This window comes from Eucyclogobius newberryi, unplaced genomic scaffold (genome assembly GCF_026437365.1).
Source record: "Eucyclogobius newberryi isolate DKJ021-1_F unplaced genomic scaffold, fEucNew1.0.hap1 SCAF_13, whole genome shotgun sequence".
Classification (NCBI taxonomy): domain Eukaryota; kingdom Metazoa; phylum Chordata; class Actinopteri; order Gobiiformes; family Gobiidae; genus Eucyclogobius; species Eucyclogobius newberryi.
Genome location: NW_027315757.1, coordinates 31,830,767 through 31,844,986, shown reverse-complemented (window position 1 = coordinate 31,844,986; position 14,220 = coordinate 31,830,767). Strand labels below are relative to the sequence as shown.

The window sequence follows — 14,220 nt, the reverse complement described above, 5'->3', positions numbered from 1 at the left end:
TTAATCCTGTCTGTATGGCGTTTTGGCCTTTGTTCAGATGTAAAAAGACTAAAGTTTATTGGGCTATAAACTTACATGGAACAAAATCATTAGCACTGTTAAACAATGTCTACCATGTAATACAACATCAAAATCTACGAAATGTATGTTCACACTTAAACACTACAATCTGGACTAAACCAGGAATAGAACAAGTCAAACTCAAGTTCCTGGGCTCAAGGAGAAAATAATGTCAAGTATGAACAGTCCGTAAGTCTCATTTCCTGCTTTGGTGTAGAATTGGCTCTACAAATTGAAAGCTTTTCTTGAGTCATAGATATCTCAACTATTCAATCTACTACAACTCGACTGTTGACTTGCACTGAAAAATATATCTACTACTGTAAATAAAAGGTGAATACGATAAATATTCAGCCCAAAATAATACTGTTCATCCCTCATTGTGTGTACATTTTATTTGAATTACAGTGCATATTAATCATGTCAATCACATAAATATGCCAGAGTTTGTGCAATTGATACATTTAATCTGTTGTTCAAAGGCGGGTAAAAAAAAACACACTAAACATTCCCACGACGGACTACTTGACATTACAAGACATTAATTCAGTCGCAGTCTGAAATCATCTGTCAAGACTAGTTTGTTTTCAATCTTTTACTGTTTTAATGTTCAGTAGTTGTTGCAGTTTCTGATGTGCTCTAGCAGTGTCTTCCATCATTTTGTGCCTCTCATAGACACTGTATACTGTTCATGGCAGTCTCCTCTGGATAATGCTCTGGTGCTTATTGCAGTAAAAAATCCATTAAGTAAAACAAATCTGGAATAAGCACCAGAGCATTAACTCGAGGACACTGCGATGTATGATGCACTGTTGTCCAGTGGTTGGTTTCTTCCTAACCTGGTTGAGTTACTTCTACTTCAGTAATATTTTGTTTATCGTATCAATACTCTTACTTGAGTAAAACTATATTTGTAAAGGTCAATTTCACACATTTATGTCATATGGTAACGTTTTGCTTTTATTTTGGTAACTTCTTGAGTAACCGGAAGTGGTCGTGAAACGGAAGTCTACTTGACACTAAGAAAAAAGACGCAAAGTAAATTGAACACATAAACGGACAAAACACGGACAAACTCAAGGTACTAGCTACAGTCGACAGGGGAACAAGGTCTGTAGTTAAAACGACTGTATTAATGAAAGATTTGAAATGTTTAATTGACGAATATGTTGGGAAATATTGTACTAATGTAATGAGCTAGAAATACGGTGATTTACGGCCAAAATGTATTTGTTTTTTTATTTTCTTCTGTCTAGCTTTTAAGTTGGTTGAATGACAAAGAAAAGGAACCAATTAAACGACATTCAACCATCAGTTCTGGCCTTCTCAATTCGACTGGACGCTACAATATTTGTGTTTTTGTGTTACTCTTCTCATCGTGAGTAAGTCCACATGTGACAAAAGCTTTATGCAAGCAGTATTTCATTATTTGCACTTCTTACACTTCAGCCTTCAGATATTACTATTTGGGGGTTTTTTGCATGTCGATTCTATGAAAATACCAGAATGTACATTATTTAATTCTTTGTTTGTCCAATTAACACATTTTCTGTGCAAAAATATGACTCAGTACTCCAGCAGTAGTTTCTCCAAATACTTTTTTACTCTTACTTGAGTCATTATTTGGGTCTCTACTTGAGTGCGGTAATATTACTTTGAAGTAACGTTACTCTTACTTGAGTGCAAATGTATCTATTCTTCCCAGCTCTGGTTGACACTTCCTGCCTTCCAATGAGGAGATCATGGGTTTGATTCCTGGGCCTGACCTACAGCACGTGACCTCTGTGAATGGAGTCTGCAAGTCCTCAAACAGAACCAGATCAGAACCGGATCAGAACCGGATCAGAACCAGATCAGAGAGCGAAAGATAACGTTAGAAAAAGGATCAGAGCACCACAAAGCATAAACCAGAAGATAAAATGTCAGTCACGTATGTCCCCGTGTATCTGTCCCAGAGTCCGTTAAATGTTTTCATATTTAAGTACAATGTGAAAGTACATTTTTACATTTTGTATTGTTATTTCCGTCCAGTCCCATCCCTGTCGTCCATTCTTTTGTTGTTGCCTGTTTTGCTGCAGCTAAAAGTTGACTCCACACGTATCCATCAATCATCTCTATTGCCAGAGCCTCACATCCGAGACACATTGTTTTAAAGTCAAATAGAATGATCTGTGTCTCATTGATCTCAGTCCAGTATTTATGAATAATATAGAGCAGACCCAAAACACATGATAGTGATGAGCCCCGTGACAGCCACAGTTTCTCCAATGATCAGTATCTCCCTCTGAATGTGCAGTTTTCTTACAAATCTAGTGTCATTAAATATTGTGACTCAATTTTTCATCAGAATTTCCTCCTTAACATGGGATTAACATGTGTATATATATATTTTTCCATTCAGTTACAACACAATTTTCTCTTTTTCTCATTTATTTAGATATATTTTAGTGAATTTCTGTTAAGATCAGTAATACATTTATATTTTCAAATGAATCTCGTGGAGAGTCCTGATTTTTGTGCTTAAATAAAGTTTTTCACCTATTAAATTGTTTTGGTTCCTCGTTGTAATAACTCCTAATTTTTCAAATACCTATTAAAGTCCTTAAAAGTTAAAGTATCAAAGTTTTTCATTTTATTTTCTTTGGCAATCTGTTAAAATAAAGAGTTATACCTTTTACTATCCAGACCTTAAACCTTAGACCAGTGCTGTTTGGGACAAAACCTTGATCATAAGCACACTATCTTAGGAGTTTAATGTTTTTGTTTAGTTTGTATATTCTTTATCAGCTCTTTCCAGATAGTATACACAGTTTTTACTCAAAGATTTTCCATTTCTTCCACTTTGTCACCTGCCAGTAAGGCCAGTACAGGGACCTCTGACGCCACATTTGCATTCAATATATTTCCATTAAGCCACATATTCTGGGTCACACCGATAAAGCAACACTCTGTCATTTTTAAGAGAACCACCTTTTTCTTGTAGGGTTTTGGATTGTATTTGAGGTTTCATCCTGTCTAATAAAGCCTATGGGCAACACAATATTTAAAAAACCTCAATGGGTTCTTACCTGGTTAAATAAAGGGTAATAAATAGAAAATAAATAATTCTTCAAATAACCAGTTGGTGATGGAAATAGGAAGAGTCTGGGTATAACGTTAGATTTTATATTGACTAGTCTTTCTTTGTAGTAGCAAAAAGCTGGGTAAGTATTTTCTTCTAAAATTGTCGATATATCGTTATGAAAAACTACACTCAAGTAGTTAAAAGATTTGGATAAGAAAGATGAGCGCTTCAGTGGGTGGATGGAACATGAGGTCAGCTGCTCTTCAGGATCACAGTGAGGCAAACACTGGAAGATCAGCAGAAGAAAATCATCTGCAATCTAAAACCTGAGGGAGGTTAAAGGTCACGCTGACCCATGGAGTTTATTACATGCTGACCAGTACTAGAGTTCTATTTGATATTATTCATTATTATTTTTCTGTATAAAATGTGCTTTGTAATCGCATGTGAGTCACAAGCTTCGTATTACTCAATTAAACATTTAAAGTGCAAAGTCATGGTTCATGTCTGCTAATGTGACGTCATGGTCACATGACGCCGTGCTTCCTGATTGGTTGAGGGGCGGTGCTGTGGTCACGAGGTCAGAACAGTATAAATAGAGGCTGTGCGACACCTTCCAATTCAGAATCCGGAAAAGAAATTCTTGCTTCAACAGTGTTTGAACGGAATTTCTTTCTTCGTCCAAGTTTTTTTTCAGTCGTCTGCGTCTCATTTTGGACACAAAGAATCCGTTTTACTTGAACACTACTGAATACCGTCTGCGCAGAGCTATATTTTTGTGCTTTTGATAAGAAAAGCACAAGAAAAACGCCAGCTACAATGGAGTCTCAAGTGCGTCAGAACTACCACCGCGACTGCGAGGCCGCCATCAACAGGATGATCAACTTGGAGCTGTTCGCCTCCTACACCTACACCTCTATGGTAAGTGTGGGCTCTGTGGAGCAGGCTCTCTCCTGCTGCAATGACAAATGCTTTACTTTATTATAATAAACAGGAAGTGGGATCAAATGTGTCACAGTTGATACAAAAGAATGTAAATTCTAGTTAAAGTGGTTCAAGTGAACCTCATTAGGACCTGTTTGCATTTAAGTGGAATGTAGTGAATGTTGCTTTGTTTACGTGGTTGGAGGCTTCACAAGGACAAGTCCTGTTCTCCTAAACTGCTCCGTCATGCTTAGACAGTGGCTCTACACCATGACTCGGCTTGACCACTGCTTGCCTTCATAACTACTGTTTATCACCATGCTGATCTAATGATAATCCACCATGTTCTAATGATTGTTGTTTGTGTCCATCTCTACAGACGTTCTACTTTGACCGTGATGATGTGGCCCTGCCTGGTTTTGCTCACTTCTTCAAGGAGTCGTCCCACGAGGAGAGGGAGCACGCAGAGAAGCTGCTCTCCTTCCAGAACAAGAGGGGCGGACGCATCTTTCTCCAGGACATAAAGGTGAGTTTAGATATCAGTCTAGCCATTATTAGTGCATCAAAAAAAGGCTTTTTATTGATGTGCAGTTCTTTTTAGTGTTAATTATTATAATTGTTGTTGCAGAAACCGGAGCGTGATGAATGGAGCACTGGCATTGAGGCCTTGCAGTGCGCTCTGCAACTGGAGAAGAAGGTGAACGAGGCCTTGCTTGACCTCCACAAAGTGGCTTCTGACCACGTTGACCCTCATGTAAGTCAAGACCACTTTGCTTTATGTATAGAGCTTTGTTTTCATGAGTAAGATTCTGATTTGTTTCTCTTCTCTCCTCAGCTGTGTGACTTCTTGGAGAGCCACTACCTGACTGAGCAGGTGGAGAGCATCAAGAAGCTGGGTGACTACATCTCCAACCTGCGCCGCATGGATTCTCAGAACAACAAGATGGCTGAATACCTGTTTGACAAGCACACTCTGGGCGGTGGCAAGAGCTAAACGTCACATCCTGCAAGATCAACAGGCCTAACTGTCAACTTTCCACTCCTGTTGACTGCCCCACTCATCTAATCCTCTATCACCTGTTTCTCTTATGTTTATCAGTGATGGATTTTAATCTGACACAAAGATGACTTATGTTTTTCTGCACCTGTAAAAACTTCTTTGCCCAATTACCTTGAATAAAACCTTTGAGCTGAATTAATCCTGTCTGTGATGTTTTGGCCTTTGTTCATATAAATATCTTTTGGGCTATAAACTTCACTACATGGAACTAAAGCACTGTTAAACAAAATGTATGTCCATGTTATACCAAAATCTAGTGTAAACCACTAGATCCAGGTTTAATCACACGAGCAGTTGCCTTGACGGACGGCAAAAAACAACCAATGATCAGGTTGTTATTCAACTGCTTCATTCCCACCTTTAGGTTATTTGCACTGCGTAAACAACTTAAAACAGCTCCCCTTAATCTGAAGTTTAGAACTTTTACATTTTATACTTTAATGTTAAACATTTACAGTATTTTATTGGGGCACTGGGTCGTTCCATAAAGCGTAGTAATGTGTGAAAACAAGTCTCATTTTCAAACATAAGTTTTTTCCTTTTTATTACACGCATTTGCTCTGCTACACCACAAGATGGCGACATTAGATTGTATAGTTATTAGTATTTACTTTTACAATTATACAAATTGCGGCAAGGACGAGATCTAAAACTGCAGTTCGACAGAATTGTGATCACACACCTACAAAAAACACACACACAGGTTCCAAATACACCACATTTTGTATTTATATATTCTAACTCTTTAGCCAATAATCTGACATTGTGCCAAGTTCCAGTTTCTTACTTGTAAACCAAACACAATGCGTGAATAACACAAATGACAGTGAGTGTTTCTGTCATGTAAAAGTGCGTGATGTTAATGCGTGACATAAATAACAGTGAGTGTTTCTGTCACGTAAAAGTGCGTGATGTTAATGCGTGACATAAATAACAGTGAGTGTTTCTGTCACGTAAAAGTGCGTGATGTTAATGCGTGACATAAATAACAGTGAGTGTTTCTGTCATGTAAAAGTGCGTGATGTTAATGCGTGACATAAATGACAGTGAGTGTTTCTGTCACGTAAAAGTGCGTGATGTTGATGCGTGACATAAATGACAGTGAGTGTTTCTGTCACGTAAAAGTGCGTGATGTTAATGCGTGACATAAATAACAGTGAGTGTTTCTGTCACGTAAAAGTGCGTGATGTTGATGCGTGACATAAATAACAGTGAGTGTTTCTGTCATGTAAAAGTGCGTGATGTTGATGCGTGACATAAATAACAGTGAGTGTTTCTGTCACGTAAAAGTGCGTGATGTTGATGCGTGACATAAATAACAGTGAGTGTTTCTGTCATGTAAAAGTGCGTGATGTTGATGCGTGACATAAATAACAGTGAGTGTTTCTGTCACGTAAAAGTGCGTGATGTTAATGCGTGACATAAATAACAGTGAGTGTTTCTGTCATGTAAAAGTGCGTGATGTTAATGCATGACATAAATAACAGTGAGTGTTTCTGTCATGTAAAAGTGCGTGATGTTGATGCGTGACATAAATGACAGTGAGTGTTTCTGTCACGTAAAAGTGCGTGATGTTAATGCATGACATAAATAACAGTGAGTGTTTCTGTCATGTAAAAGTGCGTGATGTTGATGCGTGACATAAATAACAGTGAGTGTTTCTGTCACGTAAAAGTGCGTGATGTTAATGCATGACATAAATAACAGTGAGTGTTTCTGTCATGTAAAAGTGCGTGATGTTAATGCGTGACATAAATGACAGTGAGTGTTTCTGTCACGTAAAAGTGCGTGATGTTAATGCGTGACATAAATAACAGTGAGTGTTTCTGTCACGTAAAAGTGCGTGATGTTAATGCGTGACATAAATAACAGTGAGTGTTTCTGTCACGTAAAAGTGCGTGATGTTGATGCGTGACATAAATAACAGTGAGTGTTTCTGTCATGTAAAAGTGCGTGATGTTAATGCGTGACATAAATGACAGTGAGTGTTTCTGTCATGTAAAAGTGCGTGATGTTAATGCATGACATAAATGACAGTGAGTGTTTCTGTCATGTAAAAGTGCGTGATGTTGATGCGTGACATAAATAACAGTGAGTGTTTCTGTCATGTAAAAGTGCGTGATGTTAATGCGTGACATAAATAACAGTGAGTGTTTCTGTCACGTAAAAGTGCGTGATGTTAATGCATGACATAAATAACAGTGAGTGTTTCTGTCACGTAAAAGTGCGTGATGTTAATGCGTGACATAAATAACAGTGAGTGTTTCTGTCACGTAAAAGTGCGTGATGTTAATGCATGACATAAATAACAGTGAGTGTTTCTGTCACGTAAAAGTGCGTGATGTTGATGCGTGACATAAATAACAGTGAGTGTTTCTGTCATGTAAAAGTGCGTGATGTTGATGCGTGACATAAATAACAGTGAGTGTTTCTGTCATGTAAAAGTGCGTGATGTTAATGCATGACATAAATGACAGTGAGTGTTTCTGTCATGTAAAAGTGCGTGATGTTAATGCGTGACATAAATAACAGTGAGTGTTTCTGTCACGTAAAAGTGCGTGATGTTGATGCGTGACATAAATAACAGTGAGTGTTTCTGTCATGTAAAAGTGCGTGATGTTAATGCATGACATAAATGACAGTGAGTGTTTCTGTCATGTAAAAGTGCGTGATGTTGATGCGTGACATAAATAACAGTGAGTGTTTCTGTCACGTAAAAGTGCGTGATGTTAATGCATGACATAAATAACAGTGAGTGTTTCTGTCATGTAAAAGTGCGTGATGTTGATGCGTGACATAAATAACAGTGAGTGTTTCTGTCATGTAAAAGTGCGTGATGTTGATGCGTGACATAAATAACAGTGAGTGTTTCTGTCATGTAAAAGTGCGTGATGTTGATGCGTGACATAAATAACAGTGAGTGTTTCTGTCATGTAAAAGTGCGTGATGTTAATGCGTGACATAAATAACAGTGAGTGTTTCTGTCACGTAAAAGTGCGTGATGTTAATGCGTGACATAAATAACAGTGAGTGTTTCTGTCACGTAAAAGTGCGTGATGTTGATGCGTGACATAAATAACAGTGAGTGTTTCTGTCATGTAAAAGTGCGTGATGTTGATGCGTGACATAAATAACAGTGAGTGTTTCTGTCACGTAAAAGTGCGTGATGTTGATGCGTGACATAAATGACAGTGAGTGTTTCTGTCACGTAAAAGTGCGTGATGTTGATGCGTGACATAAATAACAGTGAGTGTTTCTGTCATGTAAAAGTGCGTGATGTTGATGCGTGACATAAATAACAGTGAGTGTTTCTGTCACGTAAAAGTGCGTGATGTTGATGCGTGACATAAATAACAGTGAGTGTTTCTGTCATGTAAAAGTGCGTGATGTTAATGCGTGACATAAATGACAGTGAGTGTTTCTGTCATGTAAAAGTGCGTGATGTTAATGCGTGACATAAATGACAGTGAGTGTTTCTGTCATGTAAAAGTGCGTGATGTTAATGCATGACATAAATGACAGTGAGTGTTTCTGTCATGTAAAAGTGCGTGATGTTGATGCGTGACATAAATAACAGTGAGTGTTTCTGTCATGTAAAAGTGCGTGATGTTGATGCGTGAGGAGCAGATTAGCGGGAGGGGAGGGGCAGGCGCGTGCATCCTTCAGGTTATAATACATGAATTCTAACAAGAGGAGGATCACACCGGCGTGCTGAGAACAGGTAAGGACTTTCTATGGAATTTGTCTTGTACCGAGGCTCTTAACATGAGTCAGATTTTTAATTGTTGCTAAGATTAAATTAAAATAACTTAAACGCGATAAAACGAATGTTCCCAAAGGAGAGGCCAAAAAAAACGACTTGACAAATTAGGCAAATCTGCAATCAAACAAAAACCTAACCTATACATGCAGAATTTGGCACCTTTTATTTAGACCATTTCTTTTCTATCTGCTTGAGGCACAGATTAGTTGAAGTGGATTAAGCACATTACACGTCTATTTCCGTCTGGGAGACTTATTCCTGCTGGTGATGCTTGAATATATGAGCCATGGTAAACAGTCCATTGTTGTTGACATTATTAAAACCAGAGTCACCAACAAAGTCTGCAATTCTTACACATAAATTCTTTTATTGTGTGTGTGTGTGTAACCTGCAACATCCACTTGACACCCAGATCTATAGAACAGATTAATACATCGACCTGATATAGTCTAACAACACATTCCACATGAGCAAGTATGATGAAACTATCTCAGAACATAACAGCACGCGTGTCATTCAAATGTATTTTCTCAAAATGCAGTTAGAAAATGGCATCAGACTTAAAATAATATGCTTTTGGACTGGATTTGTATTGTGTGGAGGAGGATTATGGCAGAAGCAGTGACGGGTTAGAACACAGGGAGACACACTCTGCTCTTGATTTGTTTAAGCTGTGGATTTCTGGATTACCTTTGGCAATTAATCTCGTTACACACATGCACTCTGCAGACGGAGAGCAGAATAGTCTCTAGAGAGTAATGGGCCTGCTGCCTGCCTGATTTAAACACTTGATTTATGCTCTTTTCTTGCCTCAACATAACGATTTCATCCCACACTGCAGGCTGTATAAGGCTCAAAACTGTACCACATACATACTAAAACAGCCCAAACAAACTCTTGTGTCTGTAGCTTTCTTGCATATAAAACATCACATCCACAATCTTATATATTCAGTTCCTTCTTGCTGCAGAGTGAGGGTTGTGTTTGTGGCAAGTGACCAAGGATTTAGAGGATTAGAGACAGGTGAAAGGTCAGATGGAGCTCACGGACGACAACAAATACTAAAGACACAGTGAGGAATGTTGAAGCGTTGCCTAAATTAGTAGGCAAGGCAAGGCAAGTTTATTTGTAGAGCACATTTCATACACAAGGCAATTCAAAGTGCTTCACACGGCAGGAAAAATGCATTAAAATCACAAAGAAATGACAGAAACAGAAATACAATAAAATTAAGTAAATAAAAAATAAAAATGAAAAACACCTAGCCAAATCCACATTTATCGGAGCACATTGGCATTCCAGACACTCCTTCCCATATTTATTTGACATTGCAGCATGACAGGCGTCTCCGGGACGGACACATCACTTTTAGATTGATTTGTTCCCATATCTGCGCGCTTTCTGCAGTAAGTGAGCGTGAATCGTCTGTGTTTTGTGCACAGATCCGAGATGCGACTGGTCAGCGTGTCCGGGCCACGGCTCCGGAGGGCGGCCGAGGAGGAGGGGGGAGAGAGGGAGCGCCCTGCCGCACCTGCCGCGCCTGCCCTGCCTCCTGTCTCACACCAGCAGTTCAACAGCCTCAAAAATAAGTTCTTCGATGAGCTCACACACCTGCCAAGTGAGCGACTCCCGACACTCGCCAGCGCCGCAGACACTTTAAACGTTTGTGATCTGAAACGTTCTCGATTCCAGAATGGAGGCGAAAGTGGGATTAACCTCAGAGTATCACAAAATATGAAAAATGAAGGTGGTTTTGTTGAATGAGAACCAGCCGAACACATGTGAGGGATGTCAGAGTCTGGCTTAAAGACATTTACAGTTGAATAGGTTATTATGATAGCTTTATGATAGACTCTTGCTATTTTTTACTGGACAAATACTTAGTTCAGTTCATTGTATTTAGTTATTTAGATTTATTACCACAAATCATTTCTGCCAAGCTCAAATATTCTTCCCATTAAAAAACAAAACAATTGGCATTTCTGCACGGAGTCGACTTAAAAAGACTTAAAACCATTAGAATTTAGTTTTGATCAGTTAAATGTTGAAAGTGAGTGAAGTTGCACTTTAATTTGCCTCCAGTCGCCTCCATTCTGGAATACTGAACATTATTATTAATTTAAAAGATTAGGATTATGAACTATATTCTGTTGGAGGGCCTTCTTGTCGCCGTGGAGATTTTATTGCATTTCCACATGAATGTTCCACAATATGGCGTAAGTGTAATGCCTTACTGTGGAACATTCCAGGCAAAGCAATAATATCTCTATGGTGATGGACGCTCAGAAGAGAAATGACATAGTGCATCTTTAATGTCAACGTTATAAGTGTTAGTATTAGTGGAGGAAACGACATATGAATAATAAAACGACCTGAATATTACAGATTTTGTACATGTGTGAGGTAAATACGTTTCTTTATTGACACATTCATTTGCCCTTAATGGAATTGTTTTATTTCTAATTGTTTTCATGCAACCGTTCGGCTCTGCAATCCAGATCACAAACTTCGCAGTAAGTTTTGTATCGTTAAAGACGATAAGATAATGACTGCTCAGGCCATAACTCTGCATTGTTCTCTTTGCAGTGCCAATGTGGGCTGTGGGGGCCATCGTGGTGGTGGTCCTGGCCCTTGTGGCATGTATGGGCTTCTGCATCTACAGGAAGTGTTTCAACAAGGGCAAAAAGCCGAAGAAAGTGAGAGAAAGGAAGTCCGGGGGAGGCCGAGGACGCAGGAAAAAGGACAAGGACGCAGAGGACGGTGAGAACAAGGTAATGATGTATATTCTTATGTGTGGATGTGTGTGCATTGGCCCGGTATTAATCAGAAGGAGAAGTGTGCTGGTAAAGGTATTCTGATTATTACTTTGTTTGGTGGGATAGTCCTGTTGTTAAATCAGTCAGTTTGTGGAGAAAATTTGAAAATTACAATGTGAAAATGACAGGAAATTGAGGCGAGTCGTCAATAAGCGACATTCAATCCAAAAAATGCAGGGAAAAATGTAAACGCAACTGATAAAAGTGTATTATTCTTTGTCAAATTATAACATATTGCGTAGTTCATATGGATTTTGGCCCCCGTTTTCAATATGGTTGCTAGGTAACGCTTGTGGAGTTACCTGTCACGTCTGCTGCTCATGTCCTACCAGGAAGTACGATTCTAAACGTTACCATGATTGTCAAAGTGGGAAAAATAGGCACCATTTGTTTGTAAAATGTTAAATATAATGAATATAATGATCACTACATTTAAGTGACTGTCATATGCACTTCAAGTCAAGTTCACAACATTTCTATTTCTATGATCAGAATAAGTGTTGACTGTTTGTTGTGGTCATGTCTCACAGGATGGAGATGAAACCAAAGAAGAAGAGGAGAAGGAGTTCTTTGGCAAACTGGAGTACTCTCTGGACTATAACTTCAATGATAATCAGGTATAAACTCAATTGCTGTTGGTGGTTTCTCACAAAGACTGAATTGTTTTTCTGCAGCTGATCGTAGGAATCCTTCAAGCCCAGGACCTTGCAGCTATGGATATGGGCGGCACTTCAGATCCTTATGTGAAAGTGTACATGCTCCCGGAGAAGAAGAAGAAGTTTGAGACTAAAATCCAGCGGAAGAACCTGTGTCCAGTCTTCAACGAGACCTTCACATTTAAAGTCTGCACACCGGACTGGTAACATAGACTTTAGAGCGTGTTTGATTGTAACATGATTGTGGTTTGCAGATCCCCTACGCCGAGCTCGGCGGTCAGACCCTAGTGTTGCAGGTTTTTGACTTCGATCGGTTTGGAAAACATGACCTCATCGGTGAGATCAAGATCCCCATGAACAGCATCGACATGGGACAGCCCATCCATGAGTGGAAGGATCTGAGTGGAGGAGAGAAAGAAGAGGTAGGACATCCTTATATTTATGTCCTAATGTATTTAGTAGAAGCCGGCTACAGGACAGTATCAGTTGTCACACTTTGATAACGTTGCATCTTGTCACTGACAGCAAGAAAAGCTGGGTGACATCTGCATTTCCCTGCGTTACGTCCCCACTGCTGGAAAGCTCACAGTGAACGTCATGGAAGCCAAGAATCTGAAGAAAATGGATGTGGGAGGTCTCTCAGGTTAGATGCAGATCACTTTGCTGCCACCTAACACTAGAAGAACTGTCTTTGGTTTGGTTCATTAAACCCTGTCTCTCTTCAGATCCCTTTGTAAAACTGGTGCTACAACACAACGGCAAACGCTTAAAGAAGAAGAAGACGACAGTCAAACAAAACACTCTGAATCCATATTTCAACGAGAGCTTCAGTTTTGAGATCCCCTTCTCTCAGATACAGGTTTGTAAAAGTGTGCTTCTGTCGAGTGTATGCACGTCGCCTGTGTATTTGAACGTTTTTTGACCTTTAACCGTCTCTTGGCTCACAGAAAGTGCAGTTACTGGTGACTGTGTACGATTACGACAAGCTGGGCAGTAACGACCCCATCGGGAAGTGCTGGGTCGGTTACGGTTCCTCGGGGGTGGGTCTGCGGCACTGGTCTGACATGTTGGCCAACCCCAGGCGCCCTGTTGCCCAGTGGCACACGCTGCAGCCAGAGGAGGAGATCGACGCGGCGCTGAAGGCCCCCATCCGCTAAATCTCACGCTAATCACATCCTTTTAGAGGCGGTTTTCAATTTTAGAACGTGCATAAGTTACCAGTAGTATTATCGTCCATCTTTGAGCTTTTCAGTAATACTTCAAGGCCTTCACACCTCAGATTAGCAGTAGACCATTTACCTACAGGAGTATAGATTATTGTGACCTCATTTGGCACTGTAATGTAACGGGACTCACGAAAGAAGAAGTAAATGTTAAGGCAATTTGTTTTAGGAAATCACAAAAGGTGCATAACATTCACAGTTTGATCGTGTACAACATTTAAGCCTGTATGACTGACAGAATACTTTTAAGTAATGTCAGATGTTTTCAGGATCAGCAGTGGGATTGGGAACATGCAGCATGGTGTAAATGTATGTGTATTTACAGAGGATACTTTCCTATTCCTTATATCTTTAACTTTTGAATGCGAAAATCTCTTGATTTTCATTCTTTTTGTGCCCTTTGTTTCTGCTTTTGTTGTATTGTAATGCTTTTTTCTGTTCATGTGACCGTGTTATATTTAAATGGGATGTCTTGTGAGCATTATTAGACACTTGAGACTCATTTTAAATAAAGGTGTAAAATAAAATCTTTCTAAACCACAGCTGCTGTGTGACAAGGTTGACAGAGAATGATTGACTGAGTGGATTAACCTCTTTAGCCCTGTCTCACGCGCCGAGCCCAACATGTGCACCAGGAATTACTGCAGGGACTGA

At 39.4% G+C, this 14,220-nt stretch overlaps 2 protein-coding genes across 2 annotated transcripts; both read left to right on the top strand.

Annotated features, from left to right (window-relative positions):
- Window positions 1-3,735: 3,735 nt before the first annotated feature.
- Window positions 3,736-5,241, top strand: LOC140358612 (ferritin, middle subunit). Its single transcript, XM_072443566.1, has 4 exons — window positions 3,736-4,045; window positions 4,428-4,574; window positions 4,677-4,802; window positions 4,884-5,241. The coding sequence occupies exons 1-4, from the start codon at window positions 3,944-3,946 to the stop codon at window positions 5,040-5,042; spliced, it is 534 nt and encodes a 177-aa protein (XP_072299667.1). The 5' UTR covers window positions 3,736-3,943; the 3' UTR covers window positions 5,043-5,241.
- Window positions 5,242-8,729: 3,488 nt separating this feature from the next.
- syt5a (synaptotagmin Va) lies at window positions 8,730-13,793 on the top strand. Its single transcript, XM_072443543.1, has 10 exons — window positions 8,730-8,829; window positions 10,314-10,489; window positions 11,370-11,384; window positions 11,458-11,642; window positions 12,218-12,304; window positions 12,362-12,529; window positions 12,598-12,765; window positions 12,869-12,986; window positions 13,069-13,202; window positions 13,291-13,793. Exons 2-10 carry the CDS (start codon window positions 10,321-10,323, stop codon window positions 13,498-13,500), a joined length of 1,254 nt encoding a protein of 417 aa, XP_072299644.1. The 5' UTR covers window positions 8,730-8,829; window positions 10,314-10,320; the 3' UTR covers window positions 13,501-13,793.
- Window positions 13,794-14,220: the final 427 nt, after the last annotated feature.

What these genes read in the sequence shown, in the direction of transcription:
- syt5a (XM_072443543.1), top strand. Translation starts at nt 10,321, where the DNA reads ATGCGACTGGTCAGCGTGTCCGGGCCACGGCTCCGGAGGGCGGCCGAG. An exon ending in GTGGAGGAGAGAAAGAAGAG is followed by an intron (nt 12,766 to 12,868) that starts GTAGGACATCCT and finishes TGTCACTGACAG; the next exon opens with CAAGAAAAGCTGGGTGACAT. An exon ending in TCCCCTTCTCTCAGATACAG is followed by an intron (nt 13,203 to 13,290) that starts GTTTGTAAAAGT and finishes CTTGGCTCACAG; the next exon opens with AAAGTGCAGTTACTGGTGAC.
- LOC140358612 (XM_072443566.1), top strand. Translation starts at nt 3,944, where the DNA reads ATGGAGTCTCAAGTGCGTCAGAACTACCACCGCGACTGCGAGGCCGCC. An exon ending in CCTACACCTACACCTCTATG is followed by an intron (nt 4,046 to 4,427) that starts GTAAGTGTGGGC and finishes CCATCTCTACAG; the next exon opens with ACGTTCTACTTTGACCGTGA. An exon ending in TCTTTCTCCAGGACATAAAG is followed by an intron (nt 4,575 to 4,676) that starts GTGAGTTTAGAT and finishes TTGTTGTTGCAG; the next exon opens with AAACCGGAGCGTGATGAATG.